Here is a 16,584-nt window from a genome sequence, read left to right on the forward strand (position 1 = left end):
AACGATATACTAACCGGTCTGCATGTGGTGCACTTTCACATGAATACTTCAAATTCTCAAGTATACCCTGTATTTCTTTTATTTAAATGTATTTTTTAAGGACAAAAAAAATCTCAGTTGCCTCATGTACATTTTGTGTTCATAACAACCTGGATAAGATGTAGTATAAGTGTAGAAAAGCTCAACAAGGAAGCCGGTGTGTGGTCTGTGCTGTAGCTCGGATACTGACATCCTCTCATTCGGTGTTGACGTGGTAATCTTTTGGGTTCATTTAGGCACACGGGGATAAATGTGATAAGGATGCATATAATCCCTTTATCCTGGGAAAAAAAAAACCGCATCAAACCAGACTTATTAGTATAGTACGTTTTGCTCTCATGCTTAGTGGCTTGCATTGGTCTTTCAACCCCAGATCGGGTGGGGGGAAAAAAACAAGTTGTCTACGGTTATGAAACGCCACAAGGTCGTCCCAAACATCTTTATTTGGGGGATGATTCTTTTTTTTTTTTAATTAAAATTCACGATTTGAAGAGTTTTAGTAATAGTAATGAGTACAATTCAACTTTTACTCAATTTGAAAGTCATTGCTTTTTAACCTGCATCTTAATCTCGTTGAACTTTGTTCCAGTGGAATACATTTGACTTGTAGTTCTGGTTTTTGAATGCAAAATTTTTTTGTGTGCTGTTTTTTTGTATTGCTTTACAATTTATTCATGCTGCCTAGAACAGCTGCATGTACTAAAATGTTTGAATAAATGCTGTGTCGTTGAAGAGTTATCTCGAGCTTCCATAGATGTTTGATGAAGTGTTTATTCCCAACCTATTAACCTCCGTTAGGGCCAGATATGGATATATGAGATATTTTCACCTTTTCCTCCTCATCCCATTGTCCACACTATGTACGAGATTAATGTTTAAAAAAAATATATGCAATATTCAAAAAGATTGTTGTTTTTTTATTTCGTAAATAAAAGCTTCAAACTTTTCTAACATTAAATGTTCTGGGTTATTCAAAAGGTAAATGTGTTCATCGTGCATCACTGTGCTTCCATACGCCGTGCGGTGTTTCGTAGCAGAAAATACAATGGGGGTCAATGGGAAGAGACAACTTCATTTTATTCTCATTTTTTTAAGGCATCACAACTCAACGGTACATACCTTTACTTATCCATAAAGTCGTCTCAAAGTCGTACAGAGAGATTGATAGAAAAATAGATATGGACACCACACAGCATATAGAGACAGGCATACTGTACATTCGTCACAGGAAAACTAGTTTTGGGTGATGGCGTCATTACAACTTCCATGACATTCTCACAAGGTACAAATCTACAAAGCATCCACAGCATTTTTTTTCCTTTCCTTTTTTTTTTTTCATTATCATTATTATTTTTTTGCAGTACATCCGTTACACACCCCGAGAGGACGACACAAAGTGGTATCTGATGTCAGCGATTGGTAAATGGACGATCGAGCGGAATAGATTTGCCGGAAAAGAAAAAAATGCAGCATCAAACTGAGGCCTGGTTTAGTGTTGATTCCAAACCAGTGGAAAACAGTCTGGATAGATTTGCTGGCAGTTTGACATGGATTCGAGGAGGAGAGTCGGTTGGTAGTTTCCAAGTAACGTATGCATATAACGGCAATTCAAGGTCTATGCAAAATGTGTGTATGCATCTATAATATATACTGTATGAAACCGGGAAAAAAACACTAGATGTTGTGAATGGGAAGCACGCTGCGACAGTTTTTTTTTCCTCGCTCGTACGGTCACATAAAAGGTATCCTTAGACAACAGAGCCCTTAAATATATTTACACAAAAAACATCACACATCTTGTCATTTTGCGTACAGTACTACTTTCACATCCTGAGATAAAGCATGCATCGGTTTGACCCTCGCAACATGTCACGCGTCCACGTGGTCGCGTGAACGCCAAACCCCCCCCCCCCCCCCCCCCCCCGGTTTGTCCAAACACTTTTCTCCAGCAAGCCACACGGAGAAAAAGCGAGGTTTTGTTTTTTGTTTTTCCAAAAATAACTACGTTTATATCACATGAACACTGCCAGTAACCTGTTGCTCAATGTGCAATCTAGCATTCATCTCTGTCATACGGCATTTACAAAATGAGCGCACAATAAAATGAATAAAATTGTGAAAGGTAATCATTAAAAAAGGGAAAAAAAAGCTTTTCCTTTACTTTCCACCTTTCAAACCAGTTAGAGCCAATTAGAAAGAAACAGTATGTAGCACAAAGTGTGATGGTCAGTGGTTCTCAATTGGTCAAAATCAATAGCGCAGTCATCCACATTGCCTGTGTGGACAGTTTACTTTGACTCGCAGAACTCGTGTAGTAAGTGACCATCTTAATGTGTGGTTGGAATGGTTTTTCAAAATAACAGCACAGCATCAGAATTCTTTCCATTTTTCAGCATTCTGTCCCATTTTTAGAATGCACTTGGAGATGCATACACTGCCACTCAAAATGGACCCGTGGCCCAGATTTGGATCAGGACCGACCGATTGAGAACTACTGTTTTGGATCATGCAAAGTGCAAAACCCCTTTTAGTACGTTGCTGCTGTGTGCTTAATTAAAGTAAAACTAGTAAAAGTCTCATTACAGGAATGCAGTTTCTGTCCACTTTTACTGACTGTTTCAAGAAATAATAAACAGTTACCTTTTCAAGAGTATTTAAAGAATGTTCTTGTACTTTTGTCATCAAGAGCTTTAAATTTCCATTCAGCAGTATGTATTATGAGCAATAACAAGTATTGGTGTCACACATTCTGAGAGGCACAAACACTAGCGGGCGGGGCAGCATTAACCTGTTGAATGAAATACACAGCACAATTATGTGTGCCAATTTTGGAATGCAGATAAAAGATATGCCGTATATGTGGAGATTCATATATAAATATAAACTTACCAATCTGGGTATAATGTGAATTTGTACTGTGGCTATGCTTCGTGTTCTATGGTCATCCCTGGGTTGCTGGTACCTTAAGCAAGATACAAGTAAAATGTAAACACCACACATCACATCCAACATATTCCTTCAAAATAATCTATAGGCTGAGGTGTTACCCTTCCTCTCTTTGTCCTCAGCACTGTCGCTCTCTGTCCAGGAGGGGGCGCTGGTGAGCAGCCGGCTCTGAGACTCCCTCAGAGGTTTGGCTGGAAACTGGACCTCTGCTGCACTACAGAGAACAACCAACACTGTTCCAGGGAAGAGCACTTAAGGCCATTTGGCCATCCCTTAAAAATAATCCTCTCAAAGCCCAACTGCTGCACTTTAATTAAACCATGCAGACCGGGGCTAAAGATGGGGGTTAAATTGTGATTTTTAAAGAGGGAGAGTCCTGGTCCAAAGAGCCTTGAGCTGAGTTTTATATATAGTATTATAAACAACACTGTGGTGGGGGTGGTGGGGTTTAAGCAGCCACACCTGTCTTGGGTCTAGGTAATTGGGCCCGGGGGCAGAGGTAGCTGTACGCCTGTTGCTCTTCGGAGCAAATCAACGGGCAACAGGTAAAACCCCCATCCCCCACACACACGGGGGGAGCCTCATGACATGTGTCCATCTACTCCCGGGTTGTTTCATCTTGCCCACTCTCTATAATAAACTGGTGTGTTTGCAACCTCTCTGCCTGTGTCTCTGTGTTGGAGGGCCCTGAAAACGCCACTTGGGTGGCGCGTGCCGGGCAGAACTGCCACAGTGGCATCCGAACAGCAGCTCTGCCCCTGTTGCTCATAAGAGCAATCAACAAGCAAAAAGGTAAATCACCCATCCCCACACACAGGGAGAGCCTCTGTCATGACACGTGTCCATCTGCTCCCAGCTTGTTCCATCTTGCCCACTCTCTATAATAAACTCATGTGTTTGCAACATCTCTGCCTGTGTCTCTGTGTCAGAAGGCCCTGAAAACGGGTTAAAACACTAAAACCACCAATACCACTAGAACACATTTTGTAGTGTGTGTGTGTGTGGGTTCATGAAATTATCACTCTCAAAGCTATTCACAGCTCCTTAATTGAAATGTTTTATCCTGTTTTGTTCAGGATAAAATATATCTTTTTAACCTTAAATGACTGCAAGATGTTGATACAGTTACTCAAGTTGATGTAGTATTTAATTTCAGTTCAATTCATAAAAAAACAATGCTAATGCAGTCTGGACCTTAAGGAACTTAGGTCTTTCCTGGTCAAGTCCCACCTTCAACTGTAAAATCAGTCACACCTTTCAAGTTCAAGTTCAAGAGGTTATTTGTCACATACATATACATACGGTCATACATATATGCAGTAAAATGTCAGGTTTCAGGGCTTGTGCCTGACATCTGTGGATGGCCTCTGATAACTTGCTTTCGTGAGGAATTACTAGCGAACTTAATTCTTTAATTAATTATTTGACTGAAAAACTTAATAGGGTTAATTATCATTAATTAATAATTCTCTAGGTGCCCCCTACATCTCAGAAAACATCGAGGACTTGAGAGTAAGCTGCTGTAGGAAGACTTTGTCGTTCAAGGACTTGAGTGTTCAGTGCACATACAGTCCATAATTTATCTTAATTTTCTTTTTTCCCCAGTGTCAGTGAAGTGGTTACTCAGCTGAAAAGGATCTTATAGAGGGTACACTACTAAAAATGAAGTTTGAGAACCAATGCCTTAGATGGTAGTAAGACATCATCAACTTTAAAACGTGCTGTGGGAGCCGCCTTTCAAAGGCTCACTCGGCAGTGAACCCCCGATCTCTCTTAAAGTGGCTTAGCTCTTGGAGCCATTGAGTCTTATGAAGCTTGGTTGTCTCCTCCAATCATTTGATTAAAGAAACCTATTTTCTAGAGAAAGAGGTCTTGAACCTATAACGACAGCACTTGAACTATTACGCCACCAGGTCTACTTCACACTCAACCCTGGTCTTCAGGTGCCTTTGAATGGGCCCTTGGGTTGCTGCCTCTCAAAAGCGCACTCTGCATTAAACCCTCAAGTCCTCCAACTGCAACTAATCTCTTTGAACCACCAAGTGAGGTTGTCTCCTCAGGTCATCTGATTTAGGGAACAACTGCAGTGACTTGGATGGAATAATCAGGACACGAACATGTGACGGTAGCACTGAAAAGCAGTGTCCGAACCCGTCACACCACAAAGTGCTGCTGGGTTCCAGGTTCTCTGAGATGATACTGACTGTCCCCCTTCCCGATGTCCCTTTTGTCAAAAAAAAAAAGCTACAAAAGCGTTCTCTAGGTGCCCCTATGGTAGAGAAAACGGGGTAAAGTGCCCTCTGGAGTGCACCTACGATAGAGAGGACGGTGTAAAGTGCCCTCTAGAGTGCCCCATAGGATAGAGAAAGCAATGTAAAGTGCCCTCCAGAGTGCCCCACAATAGAGAGAACGGTGTAAAGTGCCCTCTACAGTGCCCCTACGATTGATAAAACATTGCGTGGTGGCCTTTAAGGTGCCCTTACGATAGAAGTTGACCGAAACGAGGTAATTGTCACGGACGTCTCCCTCTCCCTCTAAATTGCCTTATGCACACCATTAGACTGCGATATCACAGGACCTGGAGCTTAGCCTTTTTAGAACACGCCAATCTCATGTACAGTGGAACATGATTGGGGTTTAGGCAGGAAATAGCAATATTCCGGTGAGTCTTACACTACATTAAAAAGATAATAACAACCCTCCAGCATCGTCTGCTAAGCAGTAGGCTTGGGGCGATCGTGCAAAAATCGCTGGGGGGCAACGATCGTCGATATACAATCTTAACGGGCGCGTGTGCTTGCGCGCAGTGGGGTTCGCTCGAGCATGCGCACAGTTGGGTCTGCGCACGCATAGAACCTAATGTAATGTGGCAAATGTGGTCTCCCTGTTCCAGAAGTGCAGGATTTTTTATTGACAAATAAAGTATTTACACAAAAACATCCAGTTTTTACTCAATTAAGTCCCATAGCAACGGGAAGCAACGGTGCGATGTGCGTCCCGACAGTGGGGACAAACATGTTTTTTTGGAACAGTACGGAGTAAGGAGATGGACAGTCCCTGAACTCAGTTGTGTTCTCACATTTTGTTTCATGCATGTAGGAAACAAACAAAAATAAACAGATCTAAAAATAAAAAGGGAGCCGGCGGGCACCGCTGTCTGGAGGAGAAACAAAAACAACTCCGCTACAATTCTCTGAGTTAGGTTTAAGTTTTTTCATTTTCCATACCAGTAAGAAACTACCGAAACAAAATAAATCAAAATCTTTCTCTATGAGATTATATAATATATTGCTATATTAAAAAAAATATATATATATATATATCTGTGCAAATATTGTGTATTTGCATAGAGCGGCAGGTACCTGCAGGGGAGGGGGGAGGACAGATGGTGCCCGAGCACCTGCCCAATGGACCCCACGGTGCTCTTCTTATTAGGCGCGTTTTTGCCACGAATGGGCATCGAGGTAGCAGATCGTCTGGGCAAGATATATTCATGAGGAACTCCTCATGAACCTCGAACCTCGGCGCACCCACAATGTGCGCACAGCGACTCCGCCGTGGTGCTCCGTTTGCCCAGAGCAGCAAAATGCCTAGAACCGGAGCTGGGGGGTCTTTTTTTTGAGCACCTGCCCCTCAAAGTCTCTGTACGGGACTGTAGAGGAAGTGAAGTGAGATCCTATCACCAGCGGTGACTCGACAGCTCTGAGCGGAGAGGAGGAGAGCCTCCACCCCCTCTCTGCCTCCCTCTCCCTCTTCCCCCATTTCCCTCACCCTCTCTGCTCAAGTTTCAGAACACGGTAAAGTGCACTTACACCGTTTCAATGCTCGGATTTTTCCTGGCAGATAAAAAAAGACAAAAAAAACCCGTCTGTCATCGATGTCAAATGCGATCGACAGAGTCGATCGCCGATAGATGGGGTTGATTGCTGATAGACGATTTTTTCGTAAATCGGCCCAAGCCTACTAAGCAGGCAGTGGAAGATTCAAAATGTCACTTTTTGGTAAAAAAATAATAATAATAATTAAAAAAAAAAAAAAAAAAAAAAAAAAAAGACATATCTTCTCACATCTTGCTAGTGGAGCTGTGGCTTTCAGGAGAGGAGGGCTGTTCTGGGTCCTGGTTCACCAGACAGGTTGGGAAGGCACAGCCGTCACCTAAACTGAGTGAACGTGATGAAACAAAAGACACGTCTGAAACATCCAAGGTATTAAAACATTTATTTAGGATTGTACTTTCGTACGTTCACACAGCATGGTCTGACACCAACACGGAATACAAACGTTTTTTGAAAAAAGCCTTTCAAACAAAGATATTAATTCAAGAGGAGAGGAGAGGGAAGAGGGAATTGAACTTGTACAGATTAGGGGAGGAAATGGGCGAGAGGCACTTACCTGGAGAAAATTGGAAGAGGCCAGTATCTCATTTCATCACCGAACACCTGGCGGAAGTTCTTACTGAAGCCCAGGCTGAAGCCATTCTTATCTGTGCCGTGACGGAACGCCGGGGCGCGCACCGCCTCTGGGAGGAGACCAAGGATGAGAAATGGGATTTAGCCGGGGCATGACAATGATATCCAACGATGAGACGAAACAACCTGAACCAGGAACGCTCCTTATCTGCTGTTCTTTAGACACTCACGTTCCTCCGTGTGGCCATGCGGGAATTCATAACAACATCCTCGGAGACATCCCTCCTGAATAAATTCTGATGAAGGAGACTATTCATGTAGTTTGTAGTAGTCGGGGGGGTTCTATACCTGTTGTGACTCTTGGGGCGCTCCTGCAGTGCTGCGGCCACGCCAGTGTCCATTACTAAGCTCCTTAGCACTCTGAACCATGTGTCTTGGCATTATAATGTAACATGCTCCCCTGGATAATCCACTCTTTTCAATAAGAGACAAAGTGCTCCACTGTGCACACTTAATGAGGGACCGCTCTGTCTAATAACGCAGTCCTCTCAAATTCAGTTCTCTGTTCTGACTGACAAATGGCGGAGAGAAAAAAAAAAAAAAAAAAAAAAAAAGGGGACGGCCCTTCATCCGCGACGGCTCCGCTGCGCAAATACCGACAGCAATCCAGCAGCGGAGCGCCGAGACAAACACGATTATTCTGTCACTTTTAGGCCACACGCTTTACACCACTCCCCCTGGGGCACGGAAAACACCAACGCACGCAGGGGTGGGGACGGGCTGGGTTGCGCCACCTACCCAGCGTGGATCTGTTCTTGCAGACCAGCCAGCAGTGATAGGCGAAGAGTGACGCCAGGCTGACCGAAAACATGGACGCCGCGAAGAAGAGGAACATGATGTGAAACTTGGCCTGGGTGTCCGGAAGGCCGCTCTGCAAGGGACCGAATCGAGACAAAAAACCACGACCGGTTAGACCTCCAAACACTATCCCGAGACACAGTGAGTTAAGGAAGGCCAGCTACGTCTGGAAGAGACTAGAAGGTTGGTTCATAATGAACTACTCTACTGAGGAAACTAGAGGAGGCTGTTCCTATTTCCGTGCTACTGATTATTCATACCAGGTATTCCTTCAGACGATAGTGTGCTTTACCTTCAGCCTTGCAAAGAAAATCAAAACACCACATATTTACATGTACCAGTACAGTTTTTAGTAAAACTGCTAGATCATAACTAGTGAAGCACAAAAAGCCCTCGTAAAATGAAACCAAAGCAATACACTCATACTTACTGTCCAGAATTTAATGAAATATTGGAGGTCTGTAGCAGTGATAAAAAGGCAGTAGAGTAAGGAATATGCCAAGAACAGCATAAAAAACTTATAGTTGGAGAATCCAACACAGTTGTTCACCCTGTCACGAGACAGAAAAATAAATTAGATTAACTAGGTCAGTGTCGGCAGCCAGGGGAAACACTTTTACTCATTTAATTTAATATTTAGTATATTTAATAATTTGTTTATTAATCACATCATATCACATCATATCACATTATATCATATCATGTTTCATGTAATGTATATATATATATAGTCCCAGATATGCAGCATATATATTATATATTTAATCTGTTACCCAGCTGTCTGTCTGTCTATCTGTCTACCTGCCTTTTTCCCCATTTAGAGACCATTGGATTAGCCAACGGAAGTGAATTATACATGTCTATAACACATAACTGTCTGGTGCATGTGGTAAACAAAAAAAAAAAACATCAACCCCAGACATCCCAGACATGCGTATACGTATGAAGGGACTGACGGTTTTTTTAAGATCCACTTTCTGCTCCCCCTCCACTCTAACTCCCAAGTTGATTTTTAAAAGAGCGCCATGACGGACGTACCATGGACAGTGGTGATCCATTTTCAGAATGCATCTGGAAGAAAGGGGAAAGACTCAGAGGATCCAGTTCTGCCTCCCGTGGCCAAAAGACAAACAAACAAACAAAAAAAAAACGTGCGCTCTTTACGGGAACGGCGTCGAGCAAACCGTACTTATCACAAACTGAACAATGATGACATCGATCAGGCTTCAGCAGCTGACAGCAGGCGCAGAAACGGATTGCTGGGAAAAGGCGACAAAATTCAATCACTATCGCATGCGGTTAGAACGCGGCCGTTTTTCCCCGCACGCATCAGTGTTCTCTGTGAAGGCGGTACCTCCGGAGTTGGTGCGAGTATAAATAGGGAGCTCCTTGGCGAGTCTCCTCAGAATCTCTTGCTGAGACTCTCCCCGGTCTTCGCGCTCCAGCAGCTCTTTGTCGGAGTAGGACAGATGAAACTGCATGTGGGGCAGAGCGGGAGAGAGGAGCCGGAAAACACAGACGCTTGAGCCGGATTTCTCGGCGGCGGGTCCCCGACTTGAGCTGTCGCGGCTACCGCAGCTTCCCAACATGTCATCCATTTCCATAGTATTGCACAAGTCGGCGTCGTCGATTTCTCAATAAAAACTGAACGGGGCCCTTTCGGCGGACGTTTCCAAATTCCGTGAGCTCCGTCACCCTGTTCCAAATATGGCTTCTCGCCGGACTCACGCTGAGCAGGGACGACTAAGTGCAAATGAATGAACAATATCCAATAATAAATGAGTTTAATATCAACAGTAAATGGAATCACCGGATCAAGCATATCAATCCACGTACGTGTATTTTTGGCGGATGACCTACATGAGCCGCTGTTTGGAACAGTTTGTGACGCGTTTCCTCACCACGGCCTTCACTTCGACCGCGACTCCTTCTTCCCTCCGACGGCAAACCGAGCGCGAAGCCGCTTACAAAGAGCAGGGCGCGCCGCTTCACTTTTAAAACCATTTTGATCAAAGCACCGAATCTGATAAAGGACATCAGTTTTCGGCGAGGATCGTGACCGCCCCGGAGAGGAAGGGAGGCGCGAGGGCTCGGCTTTCCTCCTGGCGTGGCCGAAGACGTTTTGGATTCGCCGAGCGGAGCTGAGCTGAGCTGCTGCGGTCGGGAGCCGATACAGAGGGAGGAGAGGTCACCCCGAAACGCGGCTCTCCGTTACAGAGTTAAACTATAACCCGGCGCATCTGGCGTTTTTTGTGTGAAGTGTGAAGTGATATGACAGGCAGAAGGTACAGGCATAATAAAGGCAGAAGGGTGTTGACACCGGCGGAGGAATGCGGACTGTTCCGTCTGGAGTCGCTTTGCACTGAGTTGGGGATGTTTTGGGTGAACGACGGCGCGTGAACGTGGCATATGGTTGGAAAAGATCAGACTCTGTGTTTTCAGGTGTTTGGTCCGCTTTGTGAACACAGCCACGGGGCCTTGTCAGAATCAAGCTTTATCGGCGAAGTACAGTATGCATACACATACAAGGAATTTCACCCTGGCTTTCAGTGACTCTCACTACATACAGAACAAACAGTACGAGATTTGAAAAAAGAAGTAAAAAATAAAAATAAAGAACGCATTTAAAAAATGTAATAAAATAAATTATAAAAAGCATACTTTTTTTTATAAATAAAGTGTACAAAAACACCAGGGAGCATCTGAGTCCTTTCTAATAGACAATATTTACAATATCATTTTAATTGAATGAGATCTAATAATATAATAAAAATGTACTTCATTAAATTAGGTGTGATCCCAGTCGTCCATCACACACGCACGCACGCACGCACGCACGCACGCACGCACACACACACGCACACGCACACGCACACGCACACGCACACGCACACACACACACACACACACACACACACACACACACACACACACACACTCACCTCCTGCAGGGGGTTCATGGGCCTGGTGAAGATGGTTTGCCAATAAGCCCATACAAACAAGATGAAGATCACATGGTACACCAGCAAATACACGACTGAAAGCGGGAAAGGACACAAATTCTAACAATCATTATATTTCAATTGTAAAACCTTTCGTTTTTTTGGGTGATTTTACTTAGTGTGGAGCTAATATTAGTGTGCTGCTTGACTTGTCTTTGCTTGGTAGATTAATAAGTTAGCAATGCACATAAGGGAATTTCATAGACGCCTTTAAAGAACGCTTTTTTTCTTTTGGTAAAAAACAAAAAAGTAGGTCATGCCAGACTAAACCCACAACATGACACAGTTTTCGCTCTAAAATAGCTGGTAACCGAATACATGTAGAAACAATAATTTTTATTGATAAACACATGTTTTTGTATTAAATTCTTAAAATTGTTTACAGATTCTAGCATGAGGACACCAAACTGGCAGCAAAATTTTTAACTAACTGTCAAAGTGCCACATCCTCCACATTCATCACAAATATTAAATATTGAACAATTCTTATCCCTTTCACCCATCTTCAGCATTAATTCTTAAATTATCATCTTCATAAAAAAAATGTAATTACTGCATATGACAGCTTTATTAATGCTTGATAGAGCCCAAAGCGTACGACCCAAGTCATTATTACTACTTGTATGCATCGATACACTGATGACTATAGTGTTTAATTGAAGGAAATAAAATGTGTTTCGTGTGTATTTTTCAATCTACAGCCTGAGATCTCATATATTTTTGTCACGCAGCACACTTCCGGGCAAAGAGCTCGGCCAATAAGGAGGCCAAGCACGGTCAGCCTGCGGAGGGATTGTGCAGAATTATAATCTGACGGACATAGAATAAGAGACCTACTTAGATATTCACCTGGCTCTGAAAAAGTGCCCGGCGTGCACAGTGCGGAGGTTCCCTCATTCAATGAAACCGTCTTAATGTTATTATCACGCCCGTCAAAATACTTACTCTTTTCTCCTATTTCGTCAATGGACTCTGAAAAGAAAAGGATGACAAGAAGACAATGAGACTCATATAAAACAAGTGGCTGCGTCCGTAGCCAAGGCTCTACCGCCTTGTCATGGAGCAGAAAGAAAGAGGATTAGGATTAGATCATTTCTCGAGCAAAACATTTAGAGACGGTCCGGCACGAATAGGCGTACAAAGTTTATTGAACTTCCCTTTTGTGTTCCAAAATCACATCATTTTTTATGAAAAATGCAAATTGAACCTTTTGCTTAGTTGGCCACTGGCATACAGCTCCGAAAACTGTCACTTAGTTGAGTCGTCATAGTAACACTGGCAGATTAGGACACATGCGGCTTGTACAGTCCTTGCATTATTGCCGACACGTTAGCATTTAAAACTCATGACGAGGAGCTGGCTAAGACGATTTGTCTCGTTGCAGCTGTTGTTACACGGGCTTGTGTGCGTTGCTTTTGCTGCACAAATCCTCCGGCTTCATGCAGTATGGCTCCGAACGAATCTTTACAATCATTGTTCTGATTAAATGTTGCGATTATACAGGTCACAAAGCTGTTAAATGGGACACAAAGCTTGTGAAACCCACAATGGCGCCCCGTGTAATCTCTGTGCGAATGCTGACAGCGGCAAGTACTGGGGCTCTTTGGACGGGCGAGCGGACAAAGCTGCTGAACGCGAGCCAAGAGCGTCACCCCAACGCCCTACATCATCACCTGAACAACCTTAATGCTCCAGGTGCCAGGTTTTACCCTAAAAACCCATCAATTTAAACATTAAGGAACCATTTGGCACATTACCACACACCCAGCGTTTACATTTCCCACAGTAAACTCGGTAAATCACCACCGTTGCGGGGACCGTCGCACTGTACGTCTTCTGAAATGATGCCATGAAGTGAGCAGCACAATGAATTTAAAGAGAAATTCTGCAGACTGCCCCCACACACACGCACGCACGCACGCACACACACACACACGCAGTAGGAAAAGGTGAGCCAAGAGCCAAAATCGAGGCAGGCTGCCAAAGAACCTGTGCAGCATAAGGGCGTCCCTGCAGAGGTCAGGGAGGGACGCGGCGTGAGGGTGGATGTGGCTCAACGTTTCCATCTAATGTTCCCAAAAACACGACATCTACACATAAATGAACCCTTCCCGGTCCCTCGCTGTAGGGAAAAAAGAAAAGAAAAGAAAGAAAAAGAAACCTTCCCGCTCAATATGTAAACTCATATGAAGGGATGTATCCAAATCATCGGCAGAGACAGATAATAACAACACACGGTTGTTGTTTTTTGTTTTTTTGGCAAATTTGGAGAGCGGACCATAATGTCACAAGACGGGTGAGTGCTTTTTACATCGCAGTAAATGGGTCAATCATAGATTGCTCAGGGTGAATATCCTGAGTCGGACAAAGGGATTAACTGAGCCGCCAAACGAGAGGCATCAGCTGACAATACTTTCACACATTTATCTCTGCACTCCACTGGAGCTGCGACGAGCCCCGGGCGGGCACCGTCCCTGCCCCGAATGTTTGTCCGCTCCATGTGACACACCAGTATCACCGCACACACCGACACACTTTAAATTGTCCTTTAGCCAGATAGAAGCATCAAAGGATTAACCCCAAACCCCCCCATTTAACTGATTTATCCAGAGCTTACTTTTTTTTCTCTCATATTTTACATTTTTGGTGCATGCGCTGATCAAGCAGCTCTGACGCTCCCATGAAGAACTGACTCCTGCACGGGGTCAAACTAGGACACGTGATGAACTGCATCTGTGATGAACCCAGTGACCGAGAGACAAAACAGCCCGAACCTTCGTCCGAACCACTCGACTAACGCCGCTTTATTATTCTGCTCATGTCAAAACGGGACAATGGCCAAATATAAAACCATAAAGGAATCCCTTCATTTCTATTAAATAAATAAGGGGCCTTTAAAAACACAAAGTCATATTTTTCCGTGTCCCCCCGTTTATCAGCTGGTCCCCGAGTTAAATATTCAGCAGAGTGCACAAATAATAAATAATAATGGTGATTGAAATGCCAGAGGTTCCATCCACATCCATTCTGCTCGTGAACAACAGTGTCCATTTCAGCCCTTTGAAAAGAGGAGAATTTCTCTTCTGGTGACCTGACATGCTGCCAAATGGACCATGGAGTGGGCTGCTCAGAGTCCTCTGAGAGATCCGGGAAGCCATTACTCCATGGCCGGGTCAATTCTCCGCTCGCCGTTCACGAAAGCTTTCCGCCGTGCCGTACGATTCGGCAGTGAACCGCTGAGTGACAGCCAAGTGTTTCGTGGCAGTCTTTCTAAGGCTGACGGAGTGCCGGCCGTAGATACATCAGTTCATAATTACCACCGGCCAGATGACCTGCGGCTGTTCGGTCGGGACTTTACAGACCTGAAGCTATAGTTACTACATTCAGGTGCATGGGGCGTATGGCCCTCACAGCCGAAAACCCCCCAAAACAGCACATTCTTGCCGCCCTCCAAATGTACCTTTAGGTGGCAAATCAAGATGGAAATGTTTGGCAAGAGCGTAGTCATCAAAGAACGACAACCTGCAAACAACTTCAGAATTAAAGTCTGTCTTTGAATGCAATAATTTGTCATGATCACGGAATCATGACGTGAGCAAAACGGATTAATATGAAACACATGTTATTATAGTATAACTGTATGTGAATAATATCAATGATATATTGTAATATATTGTGCGGGGACACTTCTCTAACCCAGTCATTCTCAACCCTTTTCATATCAAAGACCCTCACTTTGATAGGCATTAGGCCCCAGACCCTTTTTCTTTCTTTTTTTTAATTTTTATTTTGGGACCACGATCTGAGAGAATTTCTATTGCCAGATGTGATTAAGTCCAAAATGTCATACTTGTCTCAACTATAACAAGTTAGGGAGATAGCAGTATAATTATTATCAAGACAGTCAATATTGCACATCCTCTAATGGTGAAGTATAACTATTCACATTTTTTTCGGGAGACCCCCTCTGGAACCTTGAAGGGACCCCTTGGGGAGGGAGGGGGGGGGTGGTCCCCGGACCCCACGTTGAGAAGCGCTGCGCTAACCACCCAGCACCACGACCAGAATTCACGAATCCACTTTTATTAGTGTCACAGAGTCGACACGTCGTCGTCGCCATGTGGCGGACGGAGGCGCCGCTGCGTAAACAAGCCGGCGCCGCCGACACGTAGAACCCGGACTCGGAAAACGTCGAAAAAAAAAAAAATCACAAAAAACACTCCTCAACAAACAAACAAACAAACAAACAAACAAAAAAACCTGAACACGCCGACCCCCCCGCACCCCTACGGGCGGCGCGGCGGACGAGTTCTTACCGACGCAGAGCTGCAGGACATAGGCGTAGTAGGACCACGCCACTATGAGGGCGATGAACACAACTGGGATCCAGTACAGAACTCTCCGGCAGCCCCGTTTGATGCTGCGGGAGCCGGACGGAGCCATGTTCTAGGAGAGGGTCATCCCCGGCGCGGGTGGGATGGGAGGCTGCGGGGTTCCCCGCTGTCGTCCGCTCAGCCAGGACCAGACGCGCGGCTCGTTTTTTTGGGGGGGGGGGGGGGGCGACGCGCTGCGCTTCGGTCCCGACGCGCGCTCACTGCGCTGTGGCGAGGCGAGGCTCGCGAACGATTCGCTCGGAGCGAACGACCGTTTCGAAGGGGGTTTCGGGAGTCGGGGGGTGACTCGGGTGAAAGCGTGAGCCGTCGACTCGCACACTGAGAGGGGATCGCCGAGGATTCAAAGTCCCAGCCCGAGGCGGAGGAGGTGTTCACGGCCGTCACCCGTATCGACTGGGGCTGCGCTCGCGTTGTATTCCTCAAGAGGAAAGACTGGGGGGGCCGCGATAGAATTCTTCCCGATAGAATCCACTCCTCCGATACCCGTGCGTCGTTCGCCGGACGTTATTTCGCGTAAAACCAACTCAATCCAACGAACGACGGGTGGGATAATCGAACGGCTCTTTTTTTTATTTATTTATTTATTTTTTACTCGCGTCAGTCGCCGGGAGGCGAATCTTACAAACGAGTCGAACCTTTCACCACTACAGCGCTGCAAACCAGCGCCTCCCCTCAGAGCCGCCGTGACGCGCTTGTGAGGCTGGCATTTTTTTTTCATTCGGTGGAGGAGAGATCTCTGGTCATTTACCCAAATCAATTGGAATCTTTCACGGTTGCAGGGGTCGAATTTATTCCCAGACCCCCTCAATCAGTTTTTGAAACAGGAGTTTTGACACAAAGTTATATTTCGATGATTATTATTATATGTACTGCAATAAATCCTTAATGCCATCAATAGATGTGTGTCGGGGAGAGTGAGAGAGGGGAAAGGGGTAT

The 16,584-nt window shown here is 44.8% G+C and overlaps 1 protein-coding gene across 1 annotated transcript; it reads right to left on the reverse strand.

Annotated features, from left to right (window-relative positions):
• Positions 1-1,105: 1,105 nt before the first annotated feature.
• On the reverse strand, positions 1,106-15,713 carry zdhhc2 (zDHHC palmitoyltransferase 2). Its single transcript, XM_080008342.1, has 13 exons — positions 15,571-15,713; positions 12,200-12,226; positions 11,195-11,289; positions 9,607-9,727; positions 9,442-9,511; positions 9,291-9,323; positions 8,683-8,803; positions 8,193-8,325; positions 7,378-7,504; positions 7,053-7,145; positions 3,087-3,199; positions 2,929-3,001; positions 1,106-2,827 (listed from the first exon to the last, which is right to left on the reverse strand). Exons 1-12 carry the CDS (start codon positions 15,695-15,697, stop codon positions 2,961-2,963), a joined length of 1,101 nt encoding a protein of 366 aa, XP_079864468.1. The 5' UTR covers positions 15,698-15,713; the 3' UTR covers positions 1,106-2,827; positions 2,929-2,960.
• Positions 15,714-16,584: the final 871 nt, after the last annotated feature.

Source organism: Zeus faber (genome assembly GCF_960531495.2).
Source record: "Zeus faber genome assembly, chromosome: 10".
NCBI lineage: Eukaryota > Metazoa > Chordata > Actinopteri > Zeiformes > Zeidae > Zeus > Zeus faber.

Bases quoted from the DNA above. Each gene is read 5' to 3' on its own strand.
- zdhhc2 (XM_080008342.1), bottom strand. From the start codon at position 15,697: ATGGCTCCGTCCGGCTCCCGCAGCATCAAACGGGGCTGCCGGAGAGTT. The intron at 8,326-8,682 runs GTAAGTATGAGT...GGTCCCTTGCAG, and splicing joins ATTTCATTAAATTCTGGACA to AGCGGCCTTCCGGACACCCA. The intron at 7,146-7,377 runs GTAAGTGCCTCT...ACGTTCACTCAG, and splicing joins CCTCTTCCAATTTTCTCCAG to TTTAGGTGACGGCTGTGCCT.